We start from the raw sequence: 20,890 nt of genomic DNA, 5'->3' as shown, positions 1-20,890 counted from the left end.
ACAGGCACACATTTCACTTTTCTTTGTATTCTACCTTCGGCCTAATAGTAGCCTATTTAGCCCATTAATACAGATGTCACAAAAATAACAGTGTCATCATGTTAAATGTCTGAACCCTACTTTAAAATATAATTGGAAACATGTTTTGTTTTATTTTCTTCTAGAGATGTATGATGTTGACACGTTAATAATTTAGGAATGGTTACTTTGTGAATCGCTAGCTTTAGCAAAAGGTCTAACTAGTCTTGTGGAAGACTTCAGTCATGCGCATTAAGTGCAGGGGCAGAGTGCGTGCAGGTAGGCGCTTATAGGGTAGGCTAGTCAATAATTATATTGGGCCAAATTAAATTATTGGACAGGCTTATTTTCCCAGAGCACTTGATTAATTAATTGCTGTCGAAAGATAGCTTCAACAAATATGAAACAAATATTTATAAAATATACTGCTATGACTACTTTCATTTTGAAACTTTTATTTTGAAACAAAAACCTTTATTGTTGAAGCTGAGCTGCGGTGGCGCGAGGTTTATGTTCAGAGGGAGAGTTTTCGCAGATAGCTTACTAGTCTGATTTGAGGACAGCCGATCTTCACGTTCGCTACTTTATTTGAATTTTTATCAGGATTTTGGATCAGGATGACAGACCCCTACACACTCCACAATGGTAAATCAACGTTTTTGGGTTTTTTTCGGACTATCTCGCTATATTATAGCATAAAAGCTAACCGATACATTGTAAACATTCCTTAGAATTAAGTTTAATGACAGATGATAATGTAACCTGTCTCGTCACTCGCATGGACATATTAAAGAACTCGTCGCATAATAGTTAGTTTGGCGTTAGTTTGCATATAAAGTGTCCTAGTGGTATTACTGTTAAGCTGTTTCAGATATCTGGTCGTATGCTATAGTTGGTTGAATGGAGGTGAATAGTGATGGTATTCAGATGTTTCGAGATCATGTTGGTATGTTTTGCAGATCTGTCGCCAAAGCTTTGACTTGGTCTGGGATCTTGTGCGATGGACACGTCTTCCAGAAACATGTTCGACTCCTTGAAAGATCACATATGGGACCGTAAGATCAAATCTAAATGTCGTTGAGTACGGCGGCTTTCTGATTGATCAACATTGCTTGGTGTTGTCCCCGCTAAATGATGATTACAATGAGGATTATGCATGTCATGTGTTTTTGCTCCTTTCAGGACACACACATTTACCTACATTAATAAAATAAATAATAATACAAAGTTACGGTGTAGTGACCTGACCTCCACATGTGTAGTGACCCACCTCCGTGTAGTCGACCAACCACCCAGGTGTAGTGACCCCACCCCACAAGATGTAGTGACTCCACCGCCCCATGTATAGTGACCCACAGCCCCAGGTGTAGTGACCCCCAGGTGTAGTGACCCAAAGGCGAAGTGCCCCCCCCCCCCCCCCCCAACAGGTGTAGTGAGCACATCCCCCCAGGTCTAGTGATTATTTTATTCTCCATCATTTTCTTTACCTCCTTTTTCTATTCTCAATTTATGCCTCCTTCTTTCAAATAAAACTTTCTCCATTATTTTTCTATACCCCCTTTTCCTTGATTCGTAATTCTCTCCATTTTTATATACCTCCTTTTCTTTTTTTTTTTATTCTGCATCATTTTCCTCGATTGTATTCAATGTGCCGTACATGTGTTTCCTCGGTTTGTCAACAGAGCTTGGGCAGCTCGACCCTGACTGGTTCAACGCTCTCACAGTGAAAGCATCTAACGAAGAGAATAACCGAACCAGACAGAATCCACCGAGACCCGCTCACGGGGATGAGGGCTTCAAAACACCATTCCACAAGAACGCAGTAGACAGCCAACTGTCCTCCACCCCCAAGATATCTAGACACAGCAGGAGTTTACTATCCCCTGACACGCAACATGATGGATCGTTTATTGAACAAGGTTATTCACTTGTATACACATTTATTAGACATTTGTACTATTTTTGTACGTTTGTAAGTTCACATTGTGTAATAAGCCTATAATGGCAATGATTATATTCAGCATTCAGTCCATTTATTTTAGTTTTGAAATATTTTCTGCTATATCATTTCTACTCTACAGATTGATTGGTCTATACAATACATGCTAGGTCATTGGCCAAGCCTGGTCGTACCCCGTATTTTCCATCTGGATTTAATTAAGAATATATATATATTTTTAAAATTAATTAATAAAACTATTAATAAAGCAGTGGAGTGTGTTGATAGCGGTGTACATATACCAGTAATGCTGATCTAGGGTGGCTGTGTTTACTGTCCTCTTAGGTAAGGAGCCTCTTCCATGGGCTGCTATGGGGTCAGGACTGCTGGGGACGTCCACAGAACGGTAAGTCTGGACCATAATTGGGGAGATAATTATTGACATTTTGGTATTTGAATTGCCGTACTTTCAGTAAATATTTTGCTCAATGATCCAATTATTTTGTAAGAAATTCCAAATCCAAATTAGTTACAAATGATCTTTGAAGCTAGGGTAGGTAATTTATAGTAGAATACTTTTTTGATCTTAATCTCTCTAAATTACGCCATCAATCAATTAATCAATTGCTATGACTATGAAATGCTATGAAAAAAAACAAAGTTTTCACTCCATATTTGGCACTCGTGACGCTGTAGTTCCTGCTCCAGTACCTCCGTAACCAAACTGTTCCAGAACAGGAACCATCCAAACCACTTTGGTAAGCTCAGCTGTCACTGTGATGTCATCGTCGTTGTTCAGCACTTTGTCTATTTTGGTCAACGTTCTGTTTTTCATTGGTGTCTTTCTCTCTGGTCTACTGCAGAACTACTGGACACACCCCAGCGAGCCTTGGTCAGTCTCTCTCTCTTTCTCTCTCTCTGTCTCATTCGCTTATGTTGGTCTATCTCTCCTTTGCTCTCTGAGATCTGTCTTTGACTTCCTCTCCATTTCTCCTTCCAATTTTTCTCTTTCTATCTCTCCATCTTTCTCTCACACTGTCTCTCTCTGCCCTCTTCTCCTGCTTTGTCTCTCATTTGAATAACCTCTGCTGAAGTTGTGCTTTAATGGATTTGATCATGCTGGTGTTCCTCCCAGAAAATGATGGAGAGTCTGGGGGCCCAGGTGAACCCTGACGTGTCCTGGACCAGCTCCCTCAACACCCCACCTGCCGTCCTCTCGACCCTCATTCTGAGTAAGAGCACCCACCACCTAACCTCTTTTTTTTTTATATACCTCTGAACCTTCTCCCCATGTGGCGTTGTACCGCAACAGTCCACACCTTTTACTAGGGTTCTACAGTTAAGGAAAGCTCAAAGAATGATGCTTATTATAAACATATTATACTTGACAAACTAGTTATGCCTTCTTTCTTTATTTGCTATCTGATCTTTGGTTTATTCTGAATTGTGGTAGTATAATCTTGTGGTGGCGATATCTCAATCTTTTCTTTTTAAATAATTTGAATATGATTACATTTAGTTTCTGTTCCTAATCTCTTCTGCAGCTAAAAACAAGGTGATGTCCTCTCTTGAAAGCACGTACGAAGATAAAAACATATTTGTGAGTAGTATCGTGTTTTGTACTGTAGCAACTATCTACTTAACTATGAAGACTAGTTTAACTCTGTAATAGTTGGCCTTTATTGGAACCTTCTTCTAAGTATGAGTTGAACAATAACCTTTTTGACATTTGGAGTTTGATGTTATGAGTAAGAAAATTTTAATGATAATGAAATCTGGTAGATGCTGAAATCTACTGTTTTTCTTTAGTTTGTCCGGAAGCTCTTCCCGTCTCTATCGGATGTATCTGGAGTCATCGTACTATCGCCCTCCAAGAATCCCAAACCCAACAGTCCGCAAAGTAAGCACATATACTGTTTTACATTTCAGATGATTTAAATGATGAACTCAAGTAATAGCAGTCTAAATAATACTGCCTTGATTTAATTTATTCATAGTGGGAGTGTGACGACTCATTTTAAAGCACACAGGTTGTACTCTATTCTAGCAGGAAGTCACTGAGCTCTAGAACGATGCCGGGGTTGGCCACATAAGCTTACATTAAACAAAGTCTTTTTATTTCCAATCTAAAATCAGCTGTGGTCGGTGGTCGAGATGCCAGCCAGGACGGAACATCTTCTGACTCCATGCATTCCTCCCTGGACCAGAGCGACGAACAGTGGAGGCAGACCCTTCCCGACGCCATCCAAGACAAAGAGCTCCGCGACACGGTGGCCAGCGTCCTGGATGGCGCGGAAAACGTCCTCTCCATGTTCTTCACCAACAGCAGCTCGTCTCTCAGGCGGGTCAAAACCAAGGAGCGGATCAAACGGAGGCAGACGGAGCGGACTCGGCACGCCAGGCGGGTCTCCGTAGAAAGGCTTGCAGAGACTGTCGTGAAAACCGAGGGGGATGAGAAGCTGGAGGGCACTGACCTCTGCCCTCCTGCCCTGTCTTCTCCCCCCGGTCAGAGAGAGACTAACGGTGGGGCTGGTGCAGTCAGTCAGTGGTCTCCGATCAGTCTGACGGAGATCACAGAGGCTGGTTTGGATAGTTCAGTTGACAATCTTGGAAAACAACAAGAACCGGAATCCGGACATTTTACGGGAAAAACTAAATGCATGTTGGATCCTTCTAAATTAACGGCACAATCGTTGAATACAGCAGACTCTCTTTTTAGCAAGAAAAAAAGACAGTTTGTTTATAACGTTCAGAGTCCACTACCTAGAGTGAAGGAAAAATACAAGCCAACTCAGAAAGCACAACAATCTAATCTCATCTCTGGTAGGTCTTTATCATTGACTAACTTAGATAATTGATCTACTAATTCTGATACCGATAATGGTCTTCTGCAGTCAAATGTCTTTACCGTTAATAATCTAAAGTAAGTGGTAATTTTTTCAATATTATGTTGATTACCATTAATGCATCAACGATATTCACATTTATCAAGCATTGCCTTTATTATTCCAGAGATGTTTTGTACATCTGTGCTTTTTGACATAATAACCTGAGCTTTATAATGTCATGTTGTATTACAGATCAAGAACCGTGTGTGCATCGGCAGGAGCCAACAGCTGATGTTCCACCCAGAATCCAGGACCCTTTGGGGGGACGTGGTCCAGTTCCTTCTGCAGCGACGGGGACCTCTCAGGATCTGGACATGTCCCAGCTCTGCAAAGCCTTAGAGCAGGATTTCACTCAAATGACAGAGGTTGTAAAAAAACAACAAGATCTCTTCTCCCCCTCCACCTGTCTGTTACTGGTCAAGGAAAGGAACAAGAAAATATTTACCAATGGGGAGGCAAGCCGGAGGGAGACTGGCTGTTCCCACTCCGATAAAGGGCCTGAGCTGACAGGCTATCGGAGCAACTCCTACGTAGTGCCTGACAGTCGCATCCTGTCTTGTGCTACCGATCTCCCAAAACTGTGCCGAACGTCTTCCCCTGTTCTCTCTATAGTCCCTAAGCAATCGTTCCACGGTACAAACTCAACAGGGACCGAAAAGAGACTTGATCCTTTTAGCCCTCTAAGCGCAGAGAAGGAAAGGAGTCTTTATGACGAAATGGAGGAGGATCCAACCGAGTTAAATCAGTCCATCCAATCCCACTCGATATCGGGCATTGGACCAATGATTGAAGAGTTCATTGGGCCACAAGGAGACCTTGGTGGAGATGTTTATACTGAACGCAATACTGAAGGTCAGACCACTATGAAGGAGCAATACAGGTTAGGATTTCATCCTTCCACGAGTGGGTCATCCGGATTCAAAACGGCTTCAAATAAGGGGATTCAGATTTCTTCAGTGAATCTGCAAAGAGCCAGGGATATCTTTAAAGAGGTTGAGGAGGAAAGCTTTCCAAATGTTCCACTCACCAGAAATGACGAAACCACAAGGAACGACATGAACAAGTCCGTCCTACAAAATGATGTCTCAGTTTCAGCCATTCCAGCCGTTCCAGCCTCGGCCCAAGCCTCCGCCCCAGCCTTCGTCCCGGCAGTTTTAGGTGAGAAAAGTGTGTGTAATCAACACCGTTTGACTGCGTCACAGAAAGCCGATGTCAAAGAGCTGTGTATCCTTTTAGAGGAAACACACACCCAGTTTGATTTCACTCCGTTCAAGCCTGCAAAGCTGAATGTAGCTCCTCAGGAAGTGGATCTCTCCCCCAAAGCGACAGATGCAGAATTAGACCCAGACTCTCTTGCCGGTATAGTTTTTGATGACAGTTTTAGCTTCGATGCTGAAAAGCATCTCGATGAAAACGTCCATATTCCTCTAGGATGCAGCAACCACATGGTTTCAACTTTGGACAATGAATCAGTTATTCCACTGAAAAGGAATGAAACATCCACCCCTATCAATGTATACACCACCAAACGAAAAGCCACTCTCAAAGCCGTTGATGTGTCAAATGGGTATGAAAATAATACCACTAGTTACACCGAATTACCCAATCATCAGGATAAATATCCTTTGATGTGTAACCTAGGCTTTCAAACTGCTGGTGGAAAGTCCTTCAGTGTTTCAAAGAAGTGTTTGAGCAAAGCCAAAGGTTTGTTTTCAGACCTGGAGGACAGTTATTTACCATTCACAGACACTGCTGATGGCTCCTGTCATGTATCGGTAAACAGTGGCACTGCTTCCACTCACCAACAGATACCTAACCGTAACTCGCACAAGAGTGCTTCTGTTGTGGGAACTAGCAACAATCTCCATCTTGAATTCCCGGTTTCGAACACCGTAAACAGCGGTGAAAAGGTCTCCATCACTGTGATAGAATCGCCCTTTTGTCCAAGCATCTCAAGTGATAAACCTACAGCTGAAAAACCCGGATGTGAGAATAGTCAATTTCATATGACTAAAGTTAGTGAACTGAAGGGAGGTTTCTCAACGGCCAGTGGGAGAGGGATTACCATATCAGCACGAGCTGTCAAAGCAGCAAGCAGTTTCTTCAAAGATTTGGATGCTATAGTAAACCAGGATGATGCTCCACCTCAACATCGGAAGTTTAACACCGTAATGGTGAACGAAAAGGAAAGCGACTGCAGCTTTAAAAAGGAAACTTTCAAAGAACCTGAGCCGAGGTACGGTGAAATAGCAAGCGCTAGTGTCGTGCCTTCTGCATCCTTGGCAACAAAGAGCGATGATGACAACCAAACGTATAACGGTGGTTTCAAGAAACCAATGGTGAATGATGTTGTTTCTATCCCCAGGAGAGCCCCTCTGAAGGAGCCGTCTGGCTCGTTTTCCTCAGCCTCTGCCACGCTGGTTGTTGGATCTTACTGTCACGGTGGTTTCTCCACAGCGAGTGGGAAGAAAGTTTCTGTGACTGGGGAAGCACTGGCAAAAGCCAAAACTCTTCTGAATGAATGTGATTTGGTAGAAGAAGTACAACTAAACATTGATGCTTCAACAGCACGCTCTCTTCCCGCTCCATCTCCAAAAGAGGATTGTTTTAAGCCGGGTGCTATAAGAAGGTCCGCTTTGACAGCAAAGTGTCCTTGCCCTTCCTCTTCAGAGAATGTTGGCCCCAGTGTGGTTAGTGAGTTGGGTAGTGCTAGGGGTTTCTCTACGGCCAGTGGGAACATGGTGTCAGTGTCTGACAAGGCCCTGACCAAAGCCAGGTCTCTGCTGAACGAGAATTCAACCGACAAAGAAAAACAACCAGCTGCTCTAACAGGAAACCATCAGGGCCAATCTCCGAATCCGATTCCACTGAAACCAAGGGGTGGATTTCAGACCCCCAGTGGTAAAGGAGTGGCCATTTCAGCTGCCGCTCTGCGAAAGGCGAAAGCAATGATGAGCGATTGCGATGCCCCTATGGAGGCCCCCGCCCATTCTAATGGGCCGACCAAAGCTCCACCTGCAACAGCAGACCATCAGGGCCAATCTCCGAATCCGATTCCACTGAAACAGAGGGGTGGATTTCAGACTGCCAGTGGTAAAGGAGTGGCCATTTCAGCTGCCGCTCTCCAAAAAGCGAAAGCAATGATGAGCGATTGCGATGCCCCTATGGAGGCCCCCGTACATTCCAATGGGCCGACCAAAGCTCCAAGACCTTGCAGTGGTTTTCACACAGCCATTGGTAAACCCGTACAGGTATCGTCCGAGGCCCTGCAGAAGGCTAAATCAGTCTTTGACGACTTAAGTTGCGACGCCGAGACCGTTGCCCCCTCGAAGTCAGTGATAACGGAGGAAAAATCCAGAGAATGTCCAAGGAATCTTGAAGGAATGAAGTTGAGCTTCACCACTGCAAAGGGCGCAATAGTCCAGGTCTCTGAGGACAATCTTTTAAAGGCGAGGAACCGTTTGAATGTAGAAGAAGAGAGTGTTTGTTCTATGTCTGGTGGTAACTCTCATTTGGAATATAGAAATGAGCTAGAGATGCTAGATGTTAAGACAACATTACTGAACACGGATAATCGGACAACTGAGAAGCAAATTACTCCCAGAGAAAGAAATGCTTTCACTTCTACGTGTGAAGATCGGGAAGGTGATGCTCAGAGTGCTGATACCATTGCTTCAGTGGAAGGTCGGATACTGGCTGTAGAGAGTGCTCCAATGGAGTCAGAGAAGATGACGGTCCAATCATATGGTCCGGTCAATAGAGCGGGAGAAACGCTCAAAGCAACAGGGAAGAGATCCATAGATGATGCAGATTTGACTGGTGAGTGACTATGTAACTCAATAACTCTTTTTAGGTGATTAACAATTATTTAGAAATGCAGCACCTAAGCTTTTTCGTGCATTTCCTTTCTTCCTATTAATAAATTATTGTTTAATGCGCTACATTTACAAACATCTCTTCACCTTCCAGACCAACCTCCGCTAAAGAGGCGGTTATTGGAAGAGTTTGATCGTGCTGTGAATGGAGATAGGGCAAGGACCCTGCTGCCTGCTAAATGTTCTCCCCACGGTAAAGTAACACACACTGATCCCAGGTCCCCATGCTACAGTAACACGCTATGATCCCAGGTCCCCCTGGTAAAGTAACACACACTGATCCCAGGTCCCCATGCTACAGTAACACACTATGATCCCAGGTCCCAGTTGTTAAGTAACACACTATGATCCCAGGTCCCCCTGGTAAAGTAACGCACTATGATCCCAGGTCCCCATGCTACAGTAACACACTGATCCCAGGTCCCCCTGGTAAAGTAATGCACTATGATCCCAGGTCCCCCTGGTAAAGTAACGCACTATGATCCCAGGTCCCCCTGGTAAAGTAACGCACTATGATCCCAGGTCCCCATGCTACAGTAACACACTATGATCCCAGGTCCCCCTGGTAAAGTAATGCACTATGATCCCAGGTCCCCCTGGTAAAGTAACGCACTATGATCCCAGGTCCCCCTGGTAAAGTAACACACTAACATCCAAGGTCCCGATGGCAATGTAATCAATCTTGGGGTTTAGCACCCAGATGGTTGGCTCTAGGGCACCACGGCAACGGTTGCCCTTGGCAACTGTTACTAGGGAGCCTCTGGTTGACCCACTTGCCCAGCTCGTCTTTTTGTCTTTTTACTTTGGACTAAAATGTAGGCCTGATTAAACAAACATTTCATTGATCAAGATTGGTGGCATAGATGTAAGAAATATTTGTATTGCTCCAATATTACAAAGAAATAGAAAATTCAGGGCTGATTTTTTTTTTTTCGCCTTTTGTGTGGAGCCCTAGATTTGAAACACTAGATTTGGGAAGACTTTTATTTTTTAAACTGGCATGTTCGACCTCTACAGGACATCCAGCCTATTCTTACTTACTGATGTCCTTACCCTGATTTGTTTTTGACCCGAAAAAGGTTTTCTTAACGACAGAAGGGTTTTCAAGTACAAGGTCACCCTGGAGCCACACATCACCGGGCCACACAGGTACGTCTTAACGAATGGCAACTGACTGGGAAGCTCCTTTATTACAGCTATCGCTTGGACGTATGCCTCATCTATACAGAAAGGGTTTGTGTCCGTGTGTGGTATTTAGAAAACTCTTAGAAAGGTTATATATCTGCTGTAAAAAATGGGCGCTACTAATACATTTAGATATGCATTTAGGGCATTTAGCAGACGCTTTTATCCAAAGTGACTTACACTCAGTACATTTGTCAGAAGAAAGAGAAACGACAATATATCGCTGTCGTTACAGTAAGGATGTTCATAGAACAAGTGCCAAGCTCTTACAACTGTTAGGTTAACCCATTCGATGTTTATAGCTAGGATAGGATGCAACATGATGCTAAGTACTATTTTTAAGTGCCAGGGCCGTACTGCTAACAATAATTAAGCATGTGTGCCTGTGTGTGTTTCCTCCCCGTTGTCAGAGATAGGAAGAGCTTTGTGGTCCACTCCAATCAGATGCCCCCCCCAGATGCTACCCCCCCTCACCCCCTGGCCTCGGGCTCCAGAGCTCTGATGTTCGTCCCTCCGTTCCTAAAGAGGAGGAGAACCGACACCCCCCAGACCATCCCAGACCCCCAAGGCATGACCAGGACCAAGACCCCTGCTGTGTTCATCCCTCCCTTCAAGAAACCACTACAACCCCCCACCCCTCTTCCTCTCCCTCCTTCTTCACCCACACCGGCAGAAACCAGCCTGTACGTCCGACCGGCTACCATAACGACCAAAAGCACTGCGATGGTAACAGAGACCCACGGAGAAGGAAGAGGGAGCGGTTGTCATGACAACAAGGCAGATGGAGTCCCAGGGGAGTCTGCTGCCATGGCCTGTGACCCGGCAACCAGAAACCTGGGTAACCTGACCTGATATTCTTTTAACCTTTGGATTTAATGTTTCACATTTCTACTGACCCCATAGCAAAATAATATCTCTACATCAGTGGCTCTGGTCCATGAGCCCATCTTAAGGTCTCAACAATAAACCCAATCAACATCTGACTGCGATAATAATATCCCAGTGAACGTATCCTCATCACAACACCCCACAAGGGATTCTAGCTTCTAGCTCCTGAAGTTATAATGGTAGCTCGTGGCTACAAATCAATAGGCAGTCTGTCCATATATATATTACCTTATTGAGACCTTTAAATATATAAGTAAATACATCAGAATTATTTCGATATACGCTATTAATCAATAGCGTATAAGCCAGCATCTCCAATGTGTCTTCTAACTTGATAGGTGCTCTTAAGACCTTAAATAGGAAGGGATTGTAGGCAGGTTTTAGTTAGTTTAGTTGGTTTTAGTTAGAAGTAGCGTTTTATTGATTTAGCTCTACTTGCATTCTCTGTACGTGCACCTTGAGATTGCCAAAATGTATCTTGTTATTCCCAGACGTGGAGCAGGACCCTGTGGACCCTGAGGACCTCCAGGACCTCCGTCTGGCGCGGGACCTCCAGGACATGAGGCTTAGGAAGAAGAAGCGCCAGAGCATCCGTCCGCTCCCTGGGAGTCTGTTCCTGGCCAAGACCTCGGGCGGGGCCAGGATCCCTCTCCGGGCCGCCGTCTGCGGGCTTCCCCCCGGCCACCACTCCCCCCAGCAGGTACCAGGGCTACACTACCGGGGCCAGGGGTCAACAGGCTTTAATGGCTGGTTTAAGTAACAACAGTGGCCTCCTTCCTCTTACAAATGATTAATAATAAAGAATTAGTCATTAACAAAATGGCAACAATAAGTTCTAAAAGTATATTTTATAGTTTCTTATTTCATATATTTGTTGTTAGGTTTTATACCTCATTAATTAACTTGCATATTTATTCATTTTTATGCGTATGGAAGTAATATGATGTGCCAGAAACTATTTATATTATTCTTCATGTGGATTTGTATATAATATTATATGATTTTATATATATATATATAATACTATTATTATATACAGTGGGGCAAAAAAGTATTTAGTCAGCCACCAATTGTGCAAGTTCTCCCACTTAAAAAGACGAGAGAGGCCTGTAATTTTCATCATAGGTAAACCTCAGCTATGAGAGACAAAATGAAAAAAAAAAAATCCAGAAAATCACATTGTCTGATTTTTTTAAGAATTTATTTGCAAATTATGGTGGAAAATAAGTATTTGGTCACCTACAAACCAGCAAGATTTTTGGCTGTCACAGACTTGTAACTTCTTCTTTAAGAGGCTGTTTACCTGTATTAATGGCACATGTTTGAACTCCTTATCAGTATAAAAGACACCTGTCCACAACCTCAAACAGTCACACTCCAAACTCCACTATGGCCAAGACCAAAGAGCTGTCAAAGGACACCAGAAGCACAATTGTAGACCTGCACCAGGCTGGGAAGTCTGAATCTGCAATAGGTAAGCAGCTTGGTGTGAAGAAATCAACTGTGGGAGCAATTATTAGGAAATGGAATACATACAAGACCACTGATAATCTCCCTCGATCTGGGGCTCCACGCAAGATCTAACCCTGTGGGGTCAAAATGATCACAAGAACGGTGAACAAAAATCCCAGAACCACACGGGGGGACCTAGTGAATGACCTCCAGAGAGCTAAGACCAAAGTAACAAAGGCTACCATCACTAACACACTATGCCGCCAGGGACTCAAATCCTGCAGTGCCAGACGTGTCCCTCTGCTAAAGCCAGTGCATGTCCGGGCCCGTTTGAAGTTTGCTAGAGAGCATTTGGATGATCCAGAACAGGATTGGGAGAATGTCATATGGTCAGATGAAACCAAAATATAACTTTTTGGTAAAAACTCAACTCGTCGTGTTTGGAGGAGAAATAATGCTGAGTTGCATCCAAAGAACACCATACCTACAGTGAAGCATGGGGGTGGAAACATCATGCTTTGGGGCTGTTTTTCTGCCAAGGGACCAGGACGTCTGATCCGTGTGACAGAAAGAATGAATGGGGCCATGTATCGTGAGATTTTGAGTGAAAACCTCCTTCCATCAGCAAGGGCACTGAAGATGAAACGTGGCTGGGTCTTTCAGCATGACAATGACCGCAAACACACCGCCCGGGCAACGAAGGAGTGGCTTCGTAAGAAGCATTTCAAGGTCCTGGAGTGGCCTAGCAAGTCTCCAGATCTCAACCCCATAGAAAATCTTTGGAGGGAGTTGAAAGTCTGTGTTGCCCAACGAAGGCCCAAAAACATCACTGCTCTAGAGGAGATCTGCATGGAGGAATGGGCCAAAATACCAGCAGCAGTGTGTGAAAACCTTGTAAAGACTTACAGAAAACGTTTGACCTCTGTCATTGCCAACAAAGGGCATGTAACAAAGTATTGAGATGACCTTTTGTTATTGACCAAATACTTATTTTCCACCATAATTTGCAAATAAATTCTTTAAAAATCAGACAATGTGATTTTCTAGATTTTTTTTTTTTTCATTTTGTCTCTCATAGCTGAGGTATACCTATGATGAAAATTACAGGCCTCTCTCATCTTTTTAAGTGGGAGAACTTGCACAATTGGTGGCTGACTAAATACTTTTTTGCCCCACTGTATATTATTTAGTCATTTTAAACGCTTCTTCCAAAGCGACTTACAGTGAATTAAGATTCATGTCGATAAGGAGCAGGAAGGGCCTCGTACTCTTAGTACCCCTACAGGTAGACTTCAGTGTGGACTCTTGAGGTTCAAACCCATTGCCTTTAGCACTGGTCCAACCCCTCACTCACTTGTTGACGTCTGCATCCATCTGTTCTCTGCCAGCTGTACCAACATGGTGTCCACCAGCCGGTGTGGACGGTGACGGCGGAGAACGCTGAGTCCTTCCGGCTCTCCTTCCGGCGGTTCTTCAGGGGGGGAGCGCTCGGTGAGCAGGGGGGAGTCCAGCTGGCGGACGGAGGCTGGCTGGTCCCCCGGGATGACTGGACCCTGGGCAAGGAGGAGTTCTACAGGTAACACACCCCTACTTGACCCCTAACACCTGGATTGTTGATGACACAATTTTGAATTTCTAACATACTAAGTTAGACGTTGTTATTGGTGAAATAAACATCATAGGTAGCATATACAAAGAAACTGAAACCGACAACTTAATGATTCGTACCCACGTGCAAACTACTATCTATCTTACCAGTATGATGGGGTTCACATTATGGGCAGGTGTTGCTTTAGATGAGGTTTAAAACGATGTGTGGGGAAGAGAATGATACTTACGATCACAGGTCCAAACTGTTGGAGAACCAAAACAATAAAAGACAATCCTTTCCCTAACGCTGTGCCTGTTGTGTTGGGTCCCCAGGGCTCTGTGTGACAGCCCGGGGGTGGACGTGAAGCTGCTGAGCCAGGAGTGGGTGTACAACCACTACCGCTGGGTGGTCTGGAAGCTAGCCTCCATGGAGAGATCCTTCCCTTTGACCATGGCTAGCCTCTGGCTGAACCCAGAACAGATTCTCCTCCAGCTCAAATACCGGTACGCTACGCTGTGATGTGCCATGTATCCATTTAGCTTTCGTTTGTTAATATTTTTATCAAGATTTGTATGAACCTCTTAATACATAGGCATATTTAAAAAAAACATAAGCATATGTTATTTAGAAAAAGTAGAAGAATGAAGAAACATCTTATTTTTTATTATGAAAGTTTTTAAGCCCTGATTTGAATGTGTATGTATGAGTGTTGGTTGAGACCTCAGATGAACATTGAACCATTGTCCCAATAGCTTACTCAGTACCTTTAGTGGTCTAACCTCTAAGCTGTGTGTTGTTCGGTCCCAGCTACGACGTGGAGGTGGACCACAGCCGGCGCCCGGCCTTGAGGAAGATCACGGAGCGGGACGACGCGGCCGCCAAGACCCTGGTCCTGTGTGTCTGTGGGGTGGTCCGCCCAGGACCGGACCCCCGTTCCCCCAATGGACCGGCCGACCAGCAGACCCCCAAGACCGAATCCCACGCCCCTCCCCCGGGCATGGTTTGGCTGACGGACGGCTGGTACGCCATCAAAGCCCAGCTGGACGCCCCGCTGACAGCTATGCTGCAGCGCGGGCGCCTGGAGCCGGGAGGGAAGCTGGTGGTGTATGGAGCTGAGCTGGTGGGGTCCCAAGATGGCTGCTCCCCCCTGGAGGCCCCCGAGGGCCTCATGTTGAAGGTACCCTGGGGAGGAAGGGTGGGGAGGAAGGATAGGGAGGAGGGGTAATGTAGAGTTTAGCATGCTCGACTGACGGATGATGAATCTGCAATGTCCTCAGTCCTCCTGTTGTCATCTTGGAGCGTGATGTCCTAACCCTGATCTGCTCTTTAGCAGACGCCTTCATCCAAAGGGAGTTCAAATACATATCATTAAACAAGTCATTAAGTGCAGGTCATAGACAGAGTGAATGCGCACCCTATTACTTAAGACATCAACACTTTCTATCATCATTTGTTTTTGTCGGGTGCTAATGTTATTCGTCGGGGCGAATTTATGAACATGTGTGCTGTGATCTAAATTCACATCATCAGTAATCTCGACCGGTAGTAACCAGTGTATTTTTGGTTGTAATCTAGTTGACATGGAGTGCAAGTTCTTCCTCCTTGAGTGGGACCGATGATGATGATGATGATGATGATGATGATGATGATGATGATGATGTGTTTTCCGCCAGATCGGGGCAAACAGCTGCAGACGAGCCCGTTGGGACGCTAAGCTTGGCTTCCACCGTGACCCCCGCCCCTTCCTGCTGCCCCTGTCCTCTCTGTACAGCACCGGGGGGACCGTTGGCTGCGTAGACCTTCTCATACTCAGGAGCTACCCCATTCTGGTGGGTCCATGCTACTGCCTGGTCCGTCAGGTTCTGTCAGATAGTGACAGAAGCTAGCACACCTGAAACCAGTTAGCGATGCAACTGATGTAGTGCAATTGGATATTTGGGATATTGGATATTATTAATTTTTTTATGATTTTATTCAGTTTTTATTACTAATTAATTCTTATTGTTTAAATCTTGTTATTTCTGTTAAAAAAACGCAACTCCCTACGATTTAATTAGGTACATGTCATTCTGTCGGATAGCTACAGAAGCTTGCTCACCTGAAACACTAGTTTTTAGGTTTTGTCTTTTAACTTTTAATAATTTATGTATCTAACCCTTCCTTTCTGGGATTAATAAAATACTATCTTAGCTGATCTAAACCTTGGCCTCTGTCCTTAAAGTTTAGAAAAGGTTTTAATTACAGATATATTTATTGTCTGTTTTTTTTCAGTGGATGGAGAAGAAGCAAGATGGTGGCTTTGTGTTCCGTAGCGGGCGAGCAGAAGAGCGCGAGGCTCAGAGGTTCGACGACCACAACAATAAAGCCATGGAGGCCCTCTACGCCAAGATCCAGGCAGACATCCAGAGAGAGGACAAAGGTAGCGCTAGGGCTCGGAATAGTCTGTAGGTACTGACTGAAACACTTGGTATGACAGTGCTGGGGCCCGGGGTACTGGGGTTTGGTTTTTAATGGTAGTAAACAACTGGTATAAACTGGTCATACTAAAAACCCTCACTTGTCGTTGGCCTCACGCTAGGTTTATTGGACACACAGTAGCCTAGTTAAGTGCATGCTAGTGCCACTTGTAAACTAGCACAAGTACTAACGAGCATGATGCATCACGGTATGCACAAATTATCTTGCATGTGTGATGGAGAGGTTCAAATTGAAATGGCCTGGGCTGGACTACTGGACTCCTTGGGGATTGTATTGGACTATGGTTTTATTGGTTTCCCTGGTGTGGTCTTTGGGGAGTGGAGGGGACTGTGGATGTATTGGTTTAGTCCTCGGGTTTGGTCTGGTTGTATCGGTTTTCTGCTGTAGTGGTCATGGGGGTGTAGTAGGGGGTACGTTCTGACCGGTTGGGGTTCTTACAGGTAAGGACCCGCCCGCTAGGAGGAGAACTCTGAGGCAGAAGGACGTGGAGAAGTTGAGAGATGGAGAGGAGCTCTATGAAGCGTTTGAGAGCGACCCCGCTTACCTGGAGGTAGGCACACACACACACGCAGGCACACACAGACGCGCACTCACAGGTTAGGTGACAACATTAATACAGCCTGAGACACATTTCCTTGTATAAATTAAGATACACGTCATCCCCCAATGCTCTCTCCTCTCCTCCCGTCCTCTCCTCACCGCTCTGTCGTGTCAGGCGTGTTTGAATGATCAGCAGCTGGAGGTCCTACAGAGCTATCGGCGCTCTGTTCTGGAGAAGAGGCAGGCTGGGCTGCAGGAGCGCTGCAGACGTGCCCTGGAGCAAGCCCAGGAGAGCCAGGGAGGCTGTTCCCGACGAGACGTCACCCCGGTCTGGAAGCTGTGTGTAGCCGATGCCCGGGCGCCGCCTGGCGTCTCTGGTGGGTTTGCTATACTTACATTATACTTCAATGTCCACCTTGCACCAGTGTATGGCCAAACTCCTTGATATTCAAACTTTAAGAACTTTTTAATGAAATATCATTGTTAACCAGGATCTCAGAAATTGCACGATAAGAGGAGTCAAACTAGCTACTGAAATCATAAGTTATAAACTAGCTACTGAAATCATAACTGAAGAAAAAAATATTTGGGTTTGTACTTCTGAATAAATAATTCATCCCTTTGACTGAAAAGGACGGCGGGTCATTCTGCCTCCAGCTACCTTGAACCACGTATATTCTGTTAGAGAAACTACATAGTGGTCTCTACCGTGAACCACCTATATGCTGTTAGAGGAACTAGCTGCTGTTCTCGACATGAACTACATGCTATTGGCGGAACTACATGCTATTTTCTACTATGTAAAGGCTGTTGGTTGGAAATAAATCCTAGTCTTTGTCGGGAACCATCTAAAGGCTGTTGAAGGAAGGGTGCTATATTATGGGATGTTTCCGTTTTCTCATCCAGTCTACATGTTGAACGTGTGGAGGCCACCAGCTGACCTGCAGGCTCAGCTGAAGGAGGGTGCTCGTTACCGCGTCTACAACCTCTCCGTCACCGCTGGCAAAAAACGTAACCCTGGGGCGTCTGTCCAGCTGACCGCCACCAGCAAGACACACTTCCAGGAAGTACAGGTAACCCATGCCCAAATAAGCAATCTCGTTCAGGTCCAATTTCAATTCATTCAGTATATTTTAAGCTATTTTAATGCAGCTTAAAAATCATATATACCCATTTCTTTCAGACAAAATCATCCCGTTTTTAAGCTACAAAAGCGAAAGCTGAAGATTTACCTAGCATGGAGCTTTTACTTGATGCTTTTACTTTAACTTAGTGCTATTAAAGTTTGCAAAATGTAGTGATTCTTATGTTGTGCTTTTACATCTTTAACAGAGAAAACATCACTAGAGTACATACATAGTGAGTATTTAAGTTCCCTCTCATGGTGCTAACCATACTGCTGGGGATCCAGGTGGGCCAGGATTGGCTGTCGGATCATTTCCAGGCTCGACAGTCGGTCCACTTCCAGGAGCTCCAACACCCAGAGGTCCAGACCCCCTGTGGAGAGGTGGACCTGGTGGGATACGTCGTCTCCACCGCAGACACACACGGTAGGACCCCATCTTCACCAGACTGGTGTCTGCATGTTGACGTTAATGTTGTTTTCAAGTGCAAACAATGTTCTTTCAGATGAAACAATCATCATATATTCATAGACTGTTTGTGTTTTATCCCATGGGGGGGGGGGGGTCTATGTACTCTATGTTCGCAGTCTAACTGTTGTAGAGCTAGAAACCCTGAAAAGCATGTCTGCTTAATATCTACATTTACATTAACATTACATTTACATTTGGTGTTTTAGCAGACGCTTTTATCCAAAGCGACTTACAACGGTTATCGTCACACCGACGGTAGAGTCAACCATGCAAGGCGACCGCGATCTCGTCAGGAGCAGTTTTAGGGTTAATTGTCTTGCTCAGGGACACATAGACACTCAGCTAGGAGAAGCTGGGGATCTTAGTAGCAACCTTTCTGTTAAAAGTCAACGTGCTCTACCTCCTGAGCTAAGCCAACCCACTAAACTAAATGGTGATGCTAAACGTGAAATGTTTCAACTTGTTTCAATGTTCCTATGTGAACCCCAGGAACCTCCCCGGTGGTGTACCTGGTGGACGAGCACCTGAACCCGGTGAAGGTTCGCTGTTTCTCCTCCCTTCTCCAGTGGGGTCTGGAGGAGCTGGTGAAGCCTGCCACGCTGCTGGCTCTGAGCAACCTGCAGCTCAACGCCCAGCGTGCCACGCCACTTCCAGTCCTGTACGCCGGCGACCTCACCGCCTTCTCCTCCAACCCCCGCGAACCCCACCTGCAGAGCGCCCTTGCACAGCTGAGGACGCAGACCCGGGTATGACGTGTTACAGGGTCATACGTTATCAATCGCTTTCTATGCATTATTAATAATGTAGGACCAGTAATGTCACCATAGATCTTTTATCAATATCTCTATGTCAGGCGTGCTGGATGATCACAGTCAAATTCATATAATTCTGTGACAAGGCGATTGCTGCCCATTGGAAGCACTCTGCCTTGGTGTTTGGGGCGTGCTGCTGTAGAGACAATATGAATTGTAACCCAGCCTGGCCTTCCTCCAGGCTCAGGACGGGTTCCTCCAGCGAGCCCAGGAAACGCTCAGCTGCTTAAACCAAGGAGAGGACGCAGCCGCGGGCTCTTCTCCCTGGTCGGACCGGCCTAGAACCCCAGCCATTCCAATAGCCCCGGGGAGACCCAGCCCTGCAGTCTGCGTGAGTCATTTTTATGAAGTCGTTGTTCCTTAAAGGCTGAATTCTACTGCTGCGCTGAAAAGCCGCCATAAGTATCCCATGGCTTGCATTGATGGTTCCGCATCGGTTATTCTGACCATATATCAATTTAATATATATATATATCCTGTCTTTATGATGTTAATCTCTATACAATCTGATGGTAATCCTTGTCAAATTAATCTGTGACGGTGTGTGTGGCAGGTGACTCCCCATCAGCCTACCAGGCCCTCCTTCGCTACCTCATCCTCCACTCCCCAGACCGAAAACCCTCCTCCTCCCCCAACTAGCGACCCTAAGACCTTGCGTCGCAGGAGAGCTCTGGACTATCTGTCTCGCATGCCATCACCACCACCGCTCGGCCCCCTGGGAAGTCTGGCGTCACCGGCGTGTGTCAAAAAGACCTTCAACCCCCCACGCAGGTCCACAACACCGGCCGCTGTTGTGACGACGAGACACGTGGTCGCCGTGGAAACGACAACCCCAGCTCGACGGACCATGGGTCGGACTATGAAGGAACAGGAGGAAGAGTGGGAGAACGATGAAGGACTAGCGCAGATTGACACGCAGGCCCTGCATGGTGGAGGTGTGGCCTCCTGACCAGTAGGGGGCAGCACTCCGGTCGTTCCACTTAGACCTGTTGGAAAAGCTTGTTTTGTTCTTGTTGCACTGGACGCATTGACAGTGAACTGACGGTTAGAGTGAATGCCACTCACTGCATCGAGTTCCCAAACCTTTTTAAGTGGTTATTAATCGATAAATCAGGGGATGAGTTGCTATAAATCACCTTTGTTGGTGTAAATACTTGAATGTCTATGCCTTGATGTGTATATATATGAATATATATATTGTGTTAAAGTTAAAAACTGTAAGATAACAAAAACATGGCATATTGGACGAATACATTTTGTATCATTATGAATGGACAGGTGCTGGATAGTCTGTTGGCTAGGATGTTTGACTCCCAGCTGAAAGGTTTAGGGGTGTGATCCCCAATGTCCACAGTCTGTCACTTCTATCTCACACCAATTTAGAACTTTTCATAATTTAACCTCAATGTTTTTTTCACGTCTGGATTATTGTTACTTCATTTGTCACTTCACTGGCTTCGAGTGAAATAAAGGTGCATATTAGAATACATCTAATGGATTCCAAAGCTTTGCATGGTCCTGCCCCAATTTAATTTCCCAATGGTTAACTCCCCTCAGAAGCTTGCCCACATTACCCCTTGGAGCTTCTTATTCCTGTTTGTCCCTCATGCTAGACTTAAGACCAGAAAT

The 20,890-nt window shown here is 45.2% G+C and overlaps 2 protein-coding genes across 2 annotated transcripts; both read left to right on the top strand.

Annotated features, from left to right (window-relative positions):
• Positions 1-534: 534 nt before the first annotated feature.
• LOC307073271 (uncharacterized protein) lies at positions 535-8,125 on the top strand (the record flags this gene model as incomplete). Its single annotated transcript, XM_079732975.1, has 12 exons — positions 535-663; positions 978-1,073; positions 1,701-1,937; positions 2,303-2,363; positions 2,654-2,715; positions 2,821-2,849; positions 3,093-3,189; positions 3,502-3,557; positions 3,767-3,857; positions 4,094-4,780; positions 5,038-7,938; positions 8,097-8,125. The coding sequence occupies exons 2-12, from the start codon at positions 1,019-1,021 to the stop codon at positions 8,123-8,125; spliced, it is 4,305 nt and encodes a 1,434-aa protein (XP_079589101.1). The 5' UTR covers positions 535-663; positions 978-1,018.
• Positions 8,105-20,750, top strand: LOC307072647 (breast cancer type 2 susceptibility protein-like). Its single transcript, XM_079732036.1, has 17 exons — positions 8,105-8,664; positions 8,815-8,913; positions 9,800-9,869; positions 10,316-10,743; positions 11,285-11,493; positions 13,634-13,821; positions 14,169-14,339; positions 14,644-15,013; positions 15,510-15,665; positions 16,108-16,255; positions 16,755-16,864; positions 17,030-17,231; positions 17,761-17,927; positions 18,266-18,404; positions 18,939-19,195; positions 19,443-19,592; positions 19,815-20,750. The coding sequence occupies exons 1-17, from the start codon at positions 8,229-8,231 to the stop codon at positions 20,208-20,210; spliced, it is 3,696 nt and encodes a 1,231-aa protein (XP_079588162.1). The 5' UTR covers positions 8,105-8,228; the 3' UTR covers positions 20,211-20,750.
• The last annotated feature ends 140 nt before the right edge of the window (positions 20,751-20,890 follow it).

This window comes from Pollachius pollachius (genome assembly GCF_949987615.1).
Source record: "Pollachius pollachius genome assembly, chromosome: 3".
Lineage (NCBI taxonomy): Eukaryota > Metazoa > Chordata > Actinopteri > Gadiformes > Gadidae > Pollachius > Pollachius pollachius.
Note: the sequence above shows the minus strand (reverse complement) of the source record. Positions and strands in the feature narration are given on the sequence as shown.

What these genes read in the sequence shown, in the direction of transcription:
- LOC307072647 (XM_079732036.1), top strand. Translation starts at nt 8,229, where the DNA reads ATGAAGTTGAGCTTCACCACTGCAAAGGGCGCAATAGTCCAGGTCTCT. An exon ending in GCGACCCCGCTTACCTGGAG is followed by an intron (nt 16,865 to 17,029) that starts GTAGGCACACAC and finishes CTGTCGTGTCAG; the next exon opens with GCGTGTTTGAATGATCAGCA. An exon ending in CACACTTCCAGGAAGTACAG is followed by an intron (nt 17,928 to 18,265) that starts GTAACCCATGCC and finishes CTGGGGATCCAG; the next exon opens with GTGGGCCAGGATTGGCTGTC.